Genomic DNA, 15156 nt, shown 5'->3' with positions numbered 1-15156 from the left:
CCTGATTCACACTTCTTGCTTAGCATTGTTTTTGCTATTCTGGGTCTTTTATTTTTCCATATGAATTTCATGATTGCTTTCTCTATTTCTACAAGAAATGCCATTGGGATTTTGATTGGCATTGCATTAAACCTATAGAGAACTTTTGGTAATATCGCCATTTTGATGATGTTAGTTCTGCCTATCCATGAACAGGGTATATTTTTCCATCTTCTAAGATCTTCTTCTATTTCTCTCTTTAGGGTTCTGTAGTTTTCATTGTATAAGTCTTTCACCTCTTTTGTTAGGTTGATTCCCAAGTATTTTATTTTTTTTGAAGATATTTTGAATGGAGTGGTTGTCCTCATTTCCATTTCAGAGGATTTGTCGCTGATATACAGGAATGCCTTTGATTTATGCGTGTTGATTTTAAATCCTGCCACTTTGCTGAATTCATTTATTAGCTCTAATAGTTTCTTTGTAGAGCCTTTTGGGTCTGCTAGATATAGAATCATATCATCTGCAAATAGTGATAATTTAATTTCTTCTTTTCCTATTTTTATGCCTTTAATTTCTTTCGTCTGTCTAATTGCTCTGGCCAGTGTTTCGAGAACTATGTTGAAGAGAAGTGGAGAGAGAGGGCATCCCTGTCTTGTTCCAGATTTTAGAGGGAATGCCTTCAGTTTTTCTCCATTCAGAATAATGCTAGCCTGAGGCTTAGCATAGATTGCTTTTACAATATTGAGGTATGTTCCTGTTATCCCTAGTTTTTCTAGAGTTTTGAACATAAAGGGATGCTGTACTTTGTCAAATGCTTTTTCCGCATCTATCGAGATGATCATATGGTTCTTATTTTTAAGTCTATTGATGTGGTGAATAACATTTATTGATTTCCGTATATTGAACCAGCCTTGCATCCCAGGGATGAATCCTACTTGATCATGGTGTACAATTTTTTTGATATGTTTTTGTATCCGATTCGCCAGAATTTTATTGAGGATTTTTGCATCTAGGTTCATTAGAGATATTGGTCTGTAGTTTTCTTTCTTTGAAGTGTCTTTGTCTGGTTTAGGTATCAGGGTGATGTTGGCCTCATAGAATGAATTTGGAAGTTCTCCCTCCTTTTCTATTTCCTGAAGTAGCTTGAAAAGTATTGGTATTAGTTCTTCTTTAAAGGTTTTGTAAAATTCTGCTGTATACCCATCGGGACCTGGGCTTTTCTTAGTTGGTAGTCTTTTGATGGTTTCTTCTATCTCCTCAATTGATATTGGTCTGTTTAGGTTTTCTATATCCTCCTGACTCAATCTGGGCAGATCATATGACTTAAGAAATTTATCTATGCCTTCACTATCTTCTAATTTATTGGAGTATAAGGATTCAAAATAGTTTTTGATTATCTTCTGTATTTCTGAAGTGTCTGTTGTGATATTGCCTTTTTCATCCCGTATGCTAGTAATTTGAGTTCTCTCTCTTCTTCTCTTCACTAGCATCGCTAAGGGTCTGTCGATTTTGTTTATTTTTTCAAAGAACCAACTTTTAGTTTTGTCAATTTTTTCAATTGTTTCTTTTGTTTCGATTTCATTAATTTCAGCTCTGATTTTAATTATTTCTTGCCTTCTACTTCTTTTGCTGTTGTTTTGCTCTTCTTTTTCAAGGATTTTGAGATGAAGTATGAGATCATTTATTTGTTGGTTTTTTCTTTTTTTAAGGAATGAACTCCAAGCAATGAATTTTCCTCTTAGAACTGCTTTCAATGTGTCCCATAGATTCCGATATGTTGTGTCTGTGTTTTCATTTATCTCTAAGAATTTTTTAATTTCCTCCTTGATGTCTTCTATAACCCATTGATCATTCAGTAACCTATTGTTCATTCTCCAATTGATGTATGCTTTTTCCTTCCTTCTTTTATCGTTGATTTTCAGTTTCATTCCATTATGATCAGATAAGATGCATGGTAATATCTCTACTCCTTTATATTGTCTAAGAGTTGCCCTGTGACATAATATATGATCTATTTTTGAGAAGGATCCATGTGCTGCTGAGAAAAAAGTGTAACTGCTTGATGTTGGGTGGTATACTCTATATATGTCAATTAGGTCTAGGTTATTAATAGTGTTATTGAGTTCTATAGTTTCCTTATTCAACTTTTGTTTGGAAGATCTGTCCAGTGGCGAGAGAGGTGTGTTGAAGTCTCCCATGATTATGGTGTGGTGGTCTATTAGACTCTTGAACTTGAGAAGAGTTTGTTTGACGAACATAGCTGCACCATTGTTTGGGGCATAAATATTTATGATTGTTATGTCTTGTTGGTGTATGGTTCCCTTAAGCAGTATGTAGTGTCCCTCTTTATCTCTTTTGATTAACTTTGGCTTGAAATCTATTTTATTTGATATGAGTATGGACACGCCTGCTTGTTTCCGAAGTCCATATGAGTGATATGATTTTTCCCAACCTTTCACCTTCAGCCTATGTATGTCTTTTCCTATCAAATGCGTCTCCTGTAGGCAGCATATTGTTGGGTCTTGTTTTGTGATCCATTCTACTAGCCTGTGTCTCTTAATTGGTGAGTTTAAGCCATTAACATTTAGGGTTATTATTGAGATATGGGTTGTTCTTCCAGCCATATTTGTTTATTTCTGTTACTAAACATTGTTTGTTTTCCTCTTTGATTGTTTCCCCCCCCCTTTACTGTCCTACCTCCCACTGTTGGTTTTCATTGTTATTTTCCATTTCCTCTTCCTGTAATACTTTGGCTAGGATGTTTTGAAGAGATGGTTTTCTAGCTGCGAATTCTTTAAACTTTTGTTTATCGTGGAAGGTTTTAATTTCATTCTCCATCCTGAAGCTTAATTTCGCTGGATACACAATTCTTGGTTGGAACCCATTATCTTTCAGTGTTTGAAATATGTTATTCCAGGATCTTCTAGCTTTCAGAGTCTGTGTTGAAAGATCAGCTGTTATCCTGATTGGCTTGCCCCTAAATGTAATCTGCTTCCTTTCTCTTGTAGCTTTTAAAATTCTCTCCTTATTCTGTATGTTGGGCATCTTCATTATAATGTGTCTAGGTGTGGATCTCTTATGATTTTGCACATTCGGCGTCCTGTAGGCTTCTAGGATTTGGGATTCTGTCTCATTCTTCAAGTCTGGGAAGTTTTCTTGTATTATTTCATTGAATAGACTGCTCATTCCTTTGGTTTGGAGCTCTGTACCTTCCTGTATCCCAATGACTCTTAAGTTTGGTCTCTTAATGTTATCCCATATTTCTTGGATGTTCTGCTCATGGTTTCTTAACAGTCTTGCTGAGCTGTCTATGTTCTTTTCCAGTTGAAATACTTTGTCTTCATTGTCTGATGTTCTATCTTCTAAGTGTTCTACTCTGTTGGTAGTATTCTCCATTGAGTTTTTAAGTTGGTTTATTGCTTCCTGCATTTCTAGGATTTCTGATTGCTTGTTTTTTATAACCTCTATCTCCCTGTATAGTTGATCCTTTGCTTCCTGGATTTGTTTGCGTAATTCGTTGTCGAAGTGATCTTTCATTGTCTGATTTTGCTGTTTAATGTCTTCCTTGATACTCCAGATCATCTGAAGCATGTATATCCTGAATTCTTTATCTGACATTCCATCTGCTGCAGCTGTTACCTCTTCTAAAGTTGCGTTGACCTGCATTGCTTGTGGTCCTTTCTTTCCTTGTCTTTTCATACTGCTTGCGTATCTTTCCTGCAGGTGCGGGCGGCGGCTCTGCTCTCTCCTTATTCCAATTGGGGTGTCGTGGCTACCACGCCGGCAGGTCACTGGGCCTGTTCTGGGAGCTGGTGGCGGCTCTGTTCTGCCCCTACTCCAATTGGGGTGACGTGTCTGTCGTACCAGCAGGCCACTGGGCCTGTCCTGCTGGTCGGTCGCAGATCTGCCCACCTTTCGGGCACGAGTGGAGGCTCTGCTTTGCCCCTACTCCAATTGGGGTGTCGTGACTACCCCGCCTGCAGGATGCTGGGTCTGTTCCTGGCAAGGGAGGCGACTCTGCTCTGTCACTACTCCAATTAGGGTGGTATTTGTACCCCGCCGGCAGGCTCCTGGGCCTGATCCGCAGGTCTGTTGTAGGTCTGCCTACCTTGAAGGCGCGGGCGGCGGATCTGCCCTGCCCCTCCTACCACGCCTGCGGACCCCTGGGCCTGATCTGCAGGTTGATCACTGGTCTGCTCACCCTGCGGGCACGGGTGGCGGTTCCGCTCCACCCCCACTCCAATTGGGGTCACGTGACCACCACACCGGCAGGGCCTGATCCGGGCGTGGGATAAGGATCTGCTCTGCCCCTACTCGAGTTGGGGTGACGTGTGTACCACACTGGCAGGCCACTGGGCCTGACCCGCCAGGCTGTCACAGGTCTGTTTACCTTGCAAGCGCGAAGGGCGGCTCTGCCCTGCCCCTCCTACCACGCCCATGTACTACTGGGTCGTGGGTCTGCCCACCTGGCGGGTTTGGGTGGCGGCTCCGCTCCGCCCCCTCTCCAATTGGGGTCACGCGGTCACCACGCTGGCGAGCCGCTGGGCCTGCTCCGGGGGCTGGCGGCGGCCCGGCTCCTTCCCTCTGGCTCGAGGACAAATTGAGGAGACTCGGGTGACTGAGCCTCACCCCCCTTACCAGGAGACCAACTGCTTATGTCACCGCTGGTATTGATGAAGATCTCTCCTCCACCGCTTTCTGCTGACATCAGATCTCTGCCATGTTGGTATCCTATGCGAATGGCAGCATTTCGTTCCCCTTGCCAGGCAACCCAAGCAATGGGTGAGTCCTGACCTGCCCTCAGCAGGACCCGGACCGAGACACAGTTTCCGCGGGCTCCCAGCCCCGGTCCAGGGAAGTTCCGGGAGCCGGAACTCGGCCGCTCCGTGCTCGGTGTAAGCTCCTATAAGTGTAGGCTCCAAGAAGCAGCCCCCGCGGGCTCAGTTCCGGGAGCCGGAATTCGGCCGCCTAGTGTTTGGTGTATGCTCTGATAGTAGCAGGGTCCAAGAAGCAGCCTCCGCGGGCTCCGCAGCCCTGAGCCAGGGCGGTTCCGGGACGGTTCCGGGAGCCGGAACTCGGCCGCTCTGTGCTCGGTGTAAGCTCCTACAAGTGTAAGCTCCAAGAAGCAGTCCCCGCGGGCTCAGTTCCGGGAGCCGGAACTCGGCCTCTTGGTGTTTCGTGTTTGCTCTGATATTAGCAGGGTCCAAGAAGCAGCCTCCGCAGGCTCCGCAGCCCGGAGCCAGGGCGGTTCCGGGACGGCTCCGGGAGCCGGGACTCGGCCGCCCCGCGCTCCGTGTTCACTCCGATAAGATCAGATTTTAAGAAGCCCCCAGGCGCTGAACCCTAGCAATCTGTCTGCAAGCCGCAGGCGAATTGCAGCCTGAAATTACCTGTTCTATGGCTGAATGAGCTGCGGTCAGTCAAAAACAGGTGTGGTGACGTCAGTTTACCAACATGGTGGCTGCTGGCCTCCTCTGTGGTCTGACCGGTGTGGAGAACCGAGATGGACCGCTTCCTTCCCCGTCTCGAACCCAGAATTCAGCCCTGAGTGCGGTGCTTGCGCGTCTGGCAGAAACTGCAGCGCTGTAACCCTGCGTCTCTATCCCAGCGCGCCTTGCAGACTCCAGCCGCGGGGCGATTCGCTGAATAAGCAGTTTTACCCTCCGTGCGACAAACCTCTCGCGTTTGAGTCCCCGTAGCCGATCCTCATGCGATGGAAATCCTTCCTCCAGGTTCCGGCGCACCCCACTATTGCTGGAAATTCCCAACAAGATATCCTTCAGCCGTCCTGACTTGTCACACTCCCACACAGTGAAGCAGCACACGGGGGTAATGCACTCCCCTCGCCGCCATCTTTAAAACACTCTTTTGTAGAAATGTCTCTGATATGCCATCTTTTCTAAATGTGTACATACACACATACATACACAGATACATATGTGTATAGCTAGAGACCAGCTCTTCCTGAGGAGAAGGTATAATGTTTGAGGAGGTATTAATGTTTGGAGCAGTACTAACACAAGTAAAAATAAAATTTATTTCATGTCTAAAGAACAGATGTGATATTTTAGTGTACTTCTGTGAAAATTTCAAGAAAGTCTGGGCCTTTCTTTTCATCATAAGTAAATTTATACTAGGTGTTAATCATAAACAGGATTCTGCCTTAATAGACAGTTATCCTCTGAGTGTGTATTTTCCATGCATTTAAATTTTGCTTCCTCATCATATTTATTCTGTTTATGATGAAGTTCTTAGGTTAATATTAGTAATGTAACTTAATAGTGCCTTTAACTAAAAATTTCTTTCATTACAGATTAATTGAAAGGGTTCTTTAACATAAAATTTATGAGTAATCTGTAAATATTGGGGCATGCACATTTTTATTCCTTACTATTATTTTCTCAATTTACATCATTCCTATCTCAACTTGTAATATGAATTCAAAATTGAGTTTTTTTACTTGGTCTTTTAATCTTACAAATATTATAAACAAGTGTGTCAAGCTTTTTATTATGAAATAGTCTCTAAGATCTATTTATGTGTCTTAGGATATTGGTGCTGGAAAAGGCAAATACTATGCTGTCAATTTTCCAATGAGAGATGGTATAGATGATGAATCATATGGGCAGATATTTAAGCCTGTAAGTATTAATTATTTTCAAAATTGAAATGGAATTTTAAGTATTATTAGAGATGTGTTAATATTTGTTTATTCTGTATATAGATTATCTCAAAAGTGATGGAGATGTATCAGCCAAGTGCTGTGGTATTACAGTGTGGTGCAGACTCATTGTCTGGTGATAGGCTTGGTTGCTTCAATCTAACAGTCAAAGGTAAGAAATTTAGATAAGTGTATTCCCCTCAAAAAATTTCTCCTTCCCAAGAATTTCACCATAGAAGTTCCCATTTTACTTTTCACCTGACATTTTAACACCAAAATGGGTGCTTCTTATCTGGGGTGTGTATATGACTTCAATTAACCTTGTTTCAATTAAGTGTTTTTTATTTTATCATTTATGCATGAATAGTTTCATAAGGCTTGCTGCCATTCCAACTGAAGCAGTTATTTCCAGTGTTTTTGATGATTATATTTTGGTTTCACCTTCTTCCAGATAACTTAATTAGATTTTTAATTTTAGCCTTTTATATTGATTTACCATTATGAAAAAAGAGGATTTAACTCTCTTCACTTCTTTGTTCCCATCATACATGAATTCTTCCCTTATCTCCCTTTTACATACTAGAATATTGGTTGTGATAATCAATAGTTACAGCAGCAACATCTTTTCGCCATATCTGATTTTTATTTCCTTCATAGCTCAGTTTTGCTAAGGTTTTTTTAGTTGTCTCTTTACTCATTATTAGGCAACCAATGTCTAAATATCTTCATATGTTCAGATGCGTCAAGTATTCTATCACTTTTACCTTCCTATTTGGACTGAGTATCCTATACAGATCCTGATTGCTTTGTCTTCTGGCTTCCTGAGAAAAGGTGTGTGGGAAAGGAGGAATGTTACACCAATTAAATTTTGATCAAATGTTGAAATCAACATGATTAAATCTAGGCCAGACCAAAATAACCATTATGGAATGAATGTCTAGTGTCCATTTAATAGACTCTTAAAATGTATGTGACTCAAATGATTTGTCATGCAGATCATATGAGATTTTGGAGTTTTCTCTCCCATGGGAATGTTTAAGGTAGCAAGTTGATATTCTGCTTTGAATTCTGTCATAAGTGGTGAAGAGTTCTCAAATAGAACTTTTCCAGAATGATTGCTGGCCTAAATTTTACTGAATCATCAAATATAGACATTAAAAACTACTTTACCTGATGTTATGCTTGCTACTGTACTTGGTAGGTCAACAATGGTTTAATAACAGCAATTTCATATTGTTGAATTTAAAGTGTTAATAACCATCTGTTGCCTCAAAATGGATATGTGCTTCCTAAAGTGAACGATATGTTTTTTTGGTACTGTGGACCAAATAACTTAGGGCCTTACACATGCCAGAGAAGCACTGACCTATGCCTTCAGACCCTTTAACATACATACTTTTAAAATTTGGATTGACTTTCAGAAAGTCTTTAAAATAATGCTTTGATAATAAAGCATAGCATGTTACTCTTAAAATAATAAATGTACATTGTATTTCAACTGATAGCATTTTCATTTGTATAAAGCTTATAAGAATATTTGCAATTGCAGGTTTTAAATATGATTGTAAATTTCTCTACTGCCAGAATCTATTTGGATTTCTCAGGTCTCCTAAAGTTGTTTCCTCTTGTTCATCTCCCTTCTGCCTTCATTTATACTCTTGGTGTTGTGTTCTCTCCCATTTATTTTCAAAAATTTTAGCCTTTTAAAAATCCCTTTGCAGTCATTTTTGTCTGGTTTTGGGATGAAGGAAAGTAAATGTTTTATTTATTTTCTCTTTAAAAATATCCAGATATCCAAATATCCAGATTATAAGAAGCCTTTGTTTTTGTTGTAGTAGCAATTAAGATTGGCTTGTGAATCATGTAATACATCTACTAAAGAATGCTTAATAAAAATAGTCGTTTTACAATTACCTGAAGAGAACAGCAACTAAACTTTATAAATAAATGTCTTTGGATGATGAGGTTGTAGGTAGTTAGTATTTTTCTTTGTACCTTATTTTCCCAAATATTCTTCAAAATGCATGGATTTCTTTTATAATTGAGGAACTCTTTTCCTTACTTTATGATTATGTGCCTAAAGAAGTTACTTTTAACTTGTAAATTATTGAACCATGCATGATATTTGTTCACAGGAAATATTTAGCTTTTATGTTAGGTTTATAATCTCATTATTTAAGAAAATTATGCAAATTTCCACTATCTAAATAAAACTTTGATTAAACTTTGTGTTATAACCTTCCAAATATTCTATACATATATGCAGGGGAAAGTGGAAACAAAAGTCAGTTCAAGCCTGGGGTGGTGGCACACACATGTCTGTAATCCCAGTGGCTTAGGAGGCTGAGGCAGGAGAGTCACAAGTGCAAAGTCAGCCTCAGCAAAGGCAAGGCACCAAGCAAACTCATTTGAGACCCTGTCTCTAAATGAAATACAAAATAGGGCTGGGGATGTGGCTTGGTGGCCGAGTGCCCCTGAGTTCAGTCCCTGGTACCCAAAACAAAAAGTCAATTTGGATTGTATATAATGTTTTATTATAGCCTGATTTCCCCCTCCCCCATATAACCACAAGTGAACATTTGTGTTTTAAAAATCTTATCTCCTCCCCCCACCCCCTATACTAGGGATGAAACCCAGGAGTATGCTACCTCTGAGTTATATACCCAGCCCTTTTTATTTTAAACAGGATCTGATTGAGTTGCCCAAGCTGGCCTTGAACTTGTAGTCCTCCTGCCTTAGCTTCCCAAGTCACTTGGCCGTACAGACATGTGCCAGACTGCCCAGTACATATTTGACTTTTCTATCACAGACATTTACTAAAGATACTCTCATTTATTATTATGTGTAAGGAAAGTGATTAGCAAGGAGTTTTAGACTAGAAATTTCTCAAATTTTTATTCTTTAAAGTATTTAAATTCAACTCACTTTGGTTAAGCAAAATTTTGTTTGCATTTACTACTGTTGTAAGGTTCATTTTTCAAACTGTTAGAGTAGGTGGATTTTGTTATTACCCAAATCTTTTTTGTCTTAGGTCATGCTAAATGTGTAGAAGTTGTAAAAACTTTTAACTTACCATTACTGATGCTTGGGGGAGGAGGATACACAATCCGCAACGTTGCCCGATGCTGGACATATGAGACCGCAGTTGCCCTTGATTGTGAGATTCCCAATGGTAAGTATTCACACTGCAGGATATGTATTGTATGGACTGTCAGTACAAATAGATGAATGAATGATTATATTCCAAAATTATATAAATTAGATAGCATTTACTTTACGTTCACTTTTGAACATTTTCTATGGAAATATTTCCTTACCTGTATCTATATTCTACGTATGATTTTTGTAAGGAAACTGAACTTTTAATTATGTAACTTTATTTCATTGTTTTTAATAGAGCTGCCATATAATGATTACTTTGAATATTTTGGACCCGACTTCAAACTGCATATTAGTCCTTCAAACATGACAAACCAGAATACTCCAGAATATATGGAAAAGATAAAGTAAGAAATCTTTGAATCATTTTGCTAACAATTTCATCTTGACAAAAGCTTTGGAAGAATAATTAGAGTGGATTTATTCTAATTTATACATTAGAAATTTCCTTTGTTATCTTGAAAAGGGTTTGAAACATCAGGATTACTGATTTAATTTCTTAATTTGATGGAAAGGTATGAGCTTCATAGATAAAAATATTTTCATCATTTTTTAATTGAAAAACATTTTAACATTGCAGGGGGCACTCTTAAGTTTCATTTACATTATTATCAGACACGTTTTCTCAAATCTTTATCTCCATATAGTGTTCAAGAGACATAGTAGTACACAGGTATTGGTTCCTCTTTACCAAAGACTAGCCATATGACATTAGATAGGTCCATTTGACTTTATGTTTATGTTGCCTCATCACGGAAATGGGGGATAAAACAGTATCTGACTGGTAAGTTGTGCAGATTAAATACATGCAAAGTATTGATGCTTAATGTTGGTATATATATATATATATATATATACCAACAGTAAGCATCACTACTTTGCATGTATTTAATCATGCCACAACTTACCAGGCAGATAGCTGGTTTAATCCCCCAGTTCCGTGATGAATTGGCAAACATAAACCTAACAGAGTCAAATGGACCTATCTAATGTCATAATGTCTAAGTCTTTTGGGTAAAGAGGAACCAATACCTGTGTACTACTTATGTCTCTGGAACACTATATGGAGCTAAAAGATTTGAGAAAACGTGTTCTGATAAATACATGTAACTGAAACTTAAGAGTGGCCCCCTGCCAATGTTGAAAATGTTTTTCAATTAAAAAATGGATTGACAATATTTTAATCTATGAAGCTCATACTCTTTCCATCAAATTAAGAAATTAAATCAGTTAAATCCTGATGTTTTTGCAAAACCACTTTTTCAAGATACCAAAGGGAAATTTCGAATGATATAAATTAGAATAAATCCACTCTAATTATTCTTCCCCCCCACTGCTTTTGTCAAGATGAAATTAGTTAGCAAAATGATTCAAAGATGTCTTACTTTATCTTTTCCATTATATTCTGGAGTCTTCTGGTTTGTCATGTTTGAAGGGACTAATATATGCAGTTTGAAAGTCGGGTCCAACAATTACTCAAAGTAATCATTATATGGCAGCTCTATATAAAACAATGAAAAAAGTTACATAATTTAAAAGTTCAGTTTCCCTTACAAAAGTCCATACGCTAGAATATAGAATACAGGTAATAAGGAAATATTTCCATAAGAAAATGTTCCAAAGTGAACGTAAAGTAAAAGGCTATCTAATTTATATAATTTTGGAATATAATCCATTCATTCATCGATTTGTAACTGACAGTCCATACAATACATATCCGGCAGTGTGAATACTTACCATTGGGAATCTCACAATCAAGGGCCAACCTGCGGTCTTCATATGTCCATCATCGGGGCAACGTTGCGGAATTGTGTATCCTCCTCCCCCTAAGCATCCAGTAATGGTAAGGTAAAAGTTTTTACAAACTCTCTACACATTTAGCATGACCTAAGACAAAAAAGCTTTGGGTAATAACAAAATCCCAACCTACTCTAAACAGTTTGAAAAATGACCCTTACAACACGTAGTAAATGCAAACCAAATTTTGCTTAACCAAAGGGAGTGAGTGAATTTGAAAATACTTTAAAGTGGAATAACAAAGTTTGAGAAATTTTCTAGTCTAAAACCCCCACCCCCCCCCCCCCCCCCCCCCCACCCCCCCCCCCCCCCCCCCCCCCCCTGCCCCCCCCCCCCCCCCCCCCCCCCCCCCCCCCCCCCCCCCCCCCCCCCCCACCCACCCCCCCCCCCCCCCCCCCCCCCCCCCCCTCCCCCCCCCCGGGCCCCCCCCCCCCCCCCACCCCCCCCCTGCTAATCACTTTCCTTACACATAATCATTAAAATGAGAGTATACTTTAGTAAATGTCTGTGATAGAATAAAGTCAAATATGTACTGGGGCAGTCGGGACCATGTCCTGTACGGCCAAGTGACTTGGAAAGCTAAGGCATGGAGGAACTACAAGTTTCAAGGCCAGCTTCGGGCAAACTCAAATCAGATCCTGTTTACAAATAATAAAGGGCTGGGTATATAACTCAGAGGTAGCATACGCCTGGTTTCATCCCTAGTATAGGGGGTGGGGGGAGGAGATTGAAGGATTTTTAAAATCACAAAAATGTCTCACTGTTGATGGTTATATGGGGTAGGGGGGAAATCAGGCTATAATAAAAACCTTATAATACAATCCAAATTGACTTTTTTGTTTGTGGGTACCAGGGACTGAACTCAGGGGCAGCCTCGGCCACCAAGCCACATTCCCCAGGCCCAGTTTGTATTTCATTTAGAGACAGGGTCTCAAATGAGTTTGCTTGGTGCCTTGCCTTTGCTGAGGCCTGACTTTGGCACTTGTGGACTCTCCTGCCTCAGCCTCCTACAGCCACTGGGATTACAGACATGGGTGTGCCACCACCCCAGGCTTGGAACTGACCTTTTTGTTTACCACTTTCCCTGCCAGATATGTATAGAAGATTTGGAAGGGTTATACAACACAAAGTTTTTAATCCAAGTTTCTATTTAGATCGTGGAAATTTGCATAAATTTCTTAAATAATGAGATTATAAACCTAACTAAAAGGCTAAATATTTCCTGTGAACAAATATCATGCATGGTGTCACTAAATTTACAAGTTAAAAGTAACTTCTTTAGGCACCATATTCATAAAGTAAAGGAAAAGAGTTCCTCAATTATAAAAGAAATCCATGAATTGTGAACGAATCATTTGGGGAAAATAAGGTACAACGAAAAATACTAACTACCTACAACCTCATCATCCAATAGACAATTTATTTATAAAGTTTAGTTGATGTGTCTCTTCCCGGTAATTGTAAAACGACTATTTTTATTAAGCATTCTTTAGTAGTATTGTACTTACATGGATTCACAAGGCCAATCTGAAGTGCTACTACAACAAAAAAACATAAGGCTTCTTAGAATACTGGATATTTGGATCTCTGGATAGTTTTAAAGAGAAAAGAAATAAAACATTTACTTTCCTTCATCCGCCAACCAGACAAAAAAATGACTGCAAAGGGATTTTTAAAAGGCTAAAATTTTTGGAAAAAAAATGGGAGGAGAACACACCACCAATAGATTTATAAATGAGGCAGAAGGGAGCTGAACAAGAGGGAAAACAAACTTTAGGAGCACTGAGAAATCACAAAATAGATCTCCTGGCAGAGTAGAGAAAATTTACAATTCATATTTAAACCTGCCAATTGCAAATATTCTTAACGCCGTTATCCAAAATGAAAAAGGCTCATCCAGTTGAAATTACAATGTACATTTATTATATTTTAAGAGTAACATGCTTATGCTTTATTATCAAAGCATTATTTTAAGGACTTTCTGAAAGTCAATCCAAAATTTTAAAAAAAAGAAAAAAAAAAAAGTAGTTATGTTAAAGGGTCTGAAGGCATAGGTCAGTGCTTCTCTGGCATGTGTAAGGCCATAGTTATTTGGTCCCACAGTACCAACAAAACAGATCGGTCACTTTAGGAAGCACATATCCATTTTGAGGCAACAGATGGTTATAACACTTTAAATTCAACAATATGAAATTGCTGTTATGCAAAACCATTGTTGACCTACCCAAGTACAGTAGCAAGCATAACATCCGGTAAAGTAGTTTTAATGTCTATATTTGATGATTCAGTAAAATTTTAGGCCAGCCATCATTCTGGAAAAAGTCTATTTGCGAACTCTTCACCACTTATGACAGAAATTCAAAGCATGAATATCAACTTGCTACCTTAAAACATTCCCATGGTGAGAGAACCAAACTCCAAAATCTCATATGACTCTCGCATGACAAATCATTTGAGTCACCATACATTTTAAGAGTCTATTAAATGGACACTAGGACCATTTCATTCCATAATGGTTATTTTGGTCTGGCCTAGATTTAATCATGTTGATTTCAACATTTGATCATAAATTTTAATTGGTGTAAACATTCCTCCTTTCCCACACACTCTTTTCTCCGGAAGCCAGAAGACAAGCACTCAGGATCTGTATAGGATACTTCAGTCCAAATAAGGAAGGTAAAAGTGATAGAATACTTGACGCATCTGAACATATGAAGAATATTTAGACATTGGTGTGCTAATAATGAGTAAAGAGACAACTAAAAAACCTTAGCAAAACTGAGCTATGAAGGAAATAAAAAATCACGATATGGCTGAAAAGATGTTGCTGCTGTAACTATTGATTATCACAACCAATATTCTAGTATGGGTAAAAGGGAGATAAGGGAAGAATTCATGTATGCATGGGAACAAAGAAGTGAAGAGAGTTTAAATCCCTCTTTTTTCATAATGGTACAAATCAATATAAAAGGCTAAATTAAAAATCGAATTTAAGGTTATCTGGAAGAAGGTGAAACCAAAATCTAATCATCAAAAACACTGGAAAATAACTGCTTCAGTTGGAATGGCAGCAAAGCCTTATGAACCCTATTCATGCATTATAATGATAAAATAAAAAAAACACTTAATTGAACATCAGGGTAATTGAAGTCATATACACACCCCAGGATAAGACGCACCCATTTTGGTGTTTAAAATGTCAGGTGAAAAGTAAAAATGGAACTTCTCTGGTGAAATTCTTGGGAAGGAGAAATTTTTTGAGGGGACTACACTTTATCTAAATTTCTTACCTCTGAACTGTTTAGATTGAAGCAACCAAGCCTATCACCAGACAATGAGTCTGCACCGACCACTGTAACCCACAGCACTTGGCTGATTACATCTCCATCCTTTTGAGGATAAATCTATATACAGAATAAACAAATAATTAACACATCTCTAATACTACTTAAAATTCCATTTCAATTTTGAAAAGAATTAACTACTTACCGGCTTAAATATCTGCCCATATGATTCCATCAATCTATACCATCTCTCATTGGACAAATTGACAGCATAGT

At 38.9% G+C, this 15156-nt stretch overlaps 1 protein-coding gene across 1 annotated transcript in view; it reads left to right on the top strand.

Annotated features, from left to right (window-relative positions):
- The window catches only part of LOC124080514 (histone deacetylase 2), a gene marked incomplete at its 3' end in the record, with an annotated part of 28041 nt that extends 17895 nt beyond the window's left edge, over positions 1-10146 (top strand). Inside the window, 4 exon segments of the mRNA XM_046426447.2 lie at positions 6528-6620; positions 6704-6812; positions 9672-9812; positions 10038-10146. Of these exon segments, the coding sequence (XP_046282403.1) occupies positions 6528-6620; positions 6704-6812; positions 9672-9812; positions 10038-10146 (452 nt within the window).
- Between the last annotated feature and the right edge of the window lie 5010 nt (positions 10147-15156).

This window comes from Marmota monax, unplaced genomic scaffold, assembly GCF_021218885.2.
Source record: "Marmota monax isolate L192 unplaced genomic scaffold, Marmota_monax_Labrador192_F-V1.1 WCK01_AAM20220418_F8-fsc00174, whole genome shotgun sequence".
In the NCBI taxonomy this organism is placed as follows: domain Eukaryota; kingdom Metazoa; phylum Chordata; class Mammalia; order Rodentia; family Sciuridae; genus Marmota; species Marmota monax.
This window is presented reverse-complemented; position numbering and strand designations above follow the sequence as displayed.